At 41.5% G+C, this 2,034-nt stretch overlaps 1 protein-coding gene across 1 annotated transcript; it reads left to right on the top strand.

The window, feature by feature from the left end:
* The first annotated feature begins 1,307 nt into the window (after positions 1-1,307).
* Tsp_13685 (hypothetical protein) lies at positions 1,308-1,724 on the top strand. Its single transcript, XM_003366046.1, has 2 exons — positions 1,308-1,426; positions 1,502-1,724. Exons 1-2 carry the CDS (start codon positions 1,308-1,310, stop codon positions 1,722-1,724), a joined length of 342 nt encoding a protein of 113 aa, XP_003366094.1.
* The last annotated feature ends 310 nt before the right edge of the window (positions 1,725-2,034 follow it).

The following is a 2,034-nucleotide window of genomic DNA, read 5'->3' as shown; positions in this document are numbered from 1 at the left end:
CTACGTGGAGCGTCCTATCGGTTCTTTCCTTATTTTCTTTATCGTTGGTATTCTCCAAAGACACCGTTCAAAATTTCATTTCCAGATCAAGAAAATTTTCAGTCGTTCACGTTCTGGAATGCTCGTGACCATCTCAAAATAATTTTCCATCCACATGTCTGCATGTGCGTGGCGTATGTACTTGTGGATCAAAAATGATGCTACCTCTTTAATCCAATGTGAATCTAGAGTATAGGATCACTGGAGCAACCAGAATGACCTCTTCCGCGGGATACGGATGCTGTTTCAACGATGGCGCAGCTGGTTGTCCCTCATTGCTGGCTTCAACCATTAGACTGCTTCCGCCGCCCATACTATGCTCCTTCTTCACTGTTTTGGCAACTCATCGGTCTTGAGCAACTTCGATTAAGAATTTGATTTCTGCTTTTCTTTGATTTTGATTGAAGGCGAATGTTGGTGCGCATCACATTCGCCTTGAAAGAAAGTGACGTGAAAACAAATTAAACATGCGCCACAACGAACGAAAAACAGTCGTCACTATACAACCATTTTCCATTTCTTCAAGATATAAACACGCTTAGCGGCTTTATTATTGCTTTACCGGCAATCAATCACGCCATCCCTTCTTCATTTGAAACGAATACGTTGTCGATTGGAGTTTTTTCATATTTATAACGGGTGATCTTTGTTCCACTGACAAAACCATTTTACTGCGCTTCTCCACCAATCGAAGACACGAATGCATTAACCAGCAACATACCACTACTTGCCGTTTTCGTTGGAACCCATCCACCTGTGCATATAAATAGTGTAATACGCAGGATGAAAATGATCATTAGTCGACAAAGCTCAAAAAATTCTCATAAACAGGCCCGCACAAACACACATATGAACGTGCAAAGCAACCACCGCACTGAATGAACACAACGTCAAACAACGACTGCGCTCGCTCGACTGCCACGGCTACTTTTATACAAGCGTGGTGGTGTGTCGCTTTCCATTTCGTCCAAAATTTGCCCGCGTAGTCTCTTTTCGCTCACGCCAAACGTGATTGGTTGTTACAGAATTTTCAATTGCTCGATAGTCTCTTTTCGCTCACGCAATCCGTTATTTGCAAACGAGACTGGCCTGACGATGGTTCGACATTATTCAAATGCTTTTCATTGAGTTACATTGGATGCTTAGTTATTAGTTATGTATTATAATATTTCATTCGCTAATTACTTCTAATTGTCAATTGCCTGTAATATTATCGGCATCAGACGTCATTTGTGTGAAAATGTATTTAAAAAAATTACTCTAAGCAAATGACAAGGTACAGCTACGAAGAAAACTTTCACTCACAATCACAAATAACACAAAACAAAAGTAGTACTTTATTGAGGTACAGTATACAACCCACATTCGGCCGTCATGGACGACGTCCGTGACAAATTTTAGAAATAGATGCAGTTTTCACCAGGTGCATGTAGCAGGGACTGAAAAATGCTGAAATATCTAGCTCTGCGTGGCTCATCCATGTGATTCCAGAAGTGCCAGATCAGCCGAAATATTATAAGTTGGTGGTCTTCGCCAAGCGGTACATCAGCTACGTTCAAACTGTTGCATATTCGGTCACAGCTCAGATCATCAACCGTCCTGAGCAACTTCGATCCAGAATTTCCATTCTGATTTCGCCTTTCGTTCAAGGCATATGTGATGCTCGCCAACATTTGTGGAAGTGACGTAATAACAAGTGCAACATGCGTCAAAACAAACGAAAAACCGTCGTCACGATACAACCATTTTCCATTTCCTCACGACATAAACCTGTTATTGCTCTACCGGCAATCAATGACGTCATCCCTTCTTCATTTGAAACTGCTACGTTGTTGACTGGATTTCTTTTCATATTTGTAACGGTTGATCTTTGTTCCACTGACAAAAACACTTTACTGCGCTTCTCCACCAATCGAAGACACGAATGGATTAACCAGCGACATACCACTACTTGCCGTTTTCGCTGGAACCCATCCACTTGTGCCTATAAATAGT

This window comes from Trichinella spiralis (assembly GCF_000181795.1).
Source record: "Trichinella spiralis strain ISS 195 chromosome Unknown Scfld6664, whole genome shotgun sequence".
NCBI lineage: Eukaryota > Metazoa > Nematoda > Enoplea > Trichinellida > Trichinellidae > Trichinella > Trichinella spiralis.
The sequence above is the reverse complement of the archived record's forward strand: the minus strand, read 5'-3'. Positions and strand labels throughout refer to the sequence as shown.

Excerpts from the sequence above, each read along its gene's own strand:
- Tsp_13685 (XM_003366046.1), top strand. The coding sequence starts at position 1,308 with ATGACAAGGTACAGCTACGAAGAAAACTTTCACTCACAATCACAAATA. Across the intron at positions 1,427-1,501 it reads GGCCGTCATGGACGACGTCC|CTCTGCGTGGCTCATCCATG; the intron begins GTGACAAATTTT and ends TGAAATATCTAG.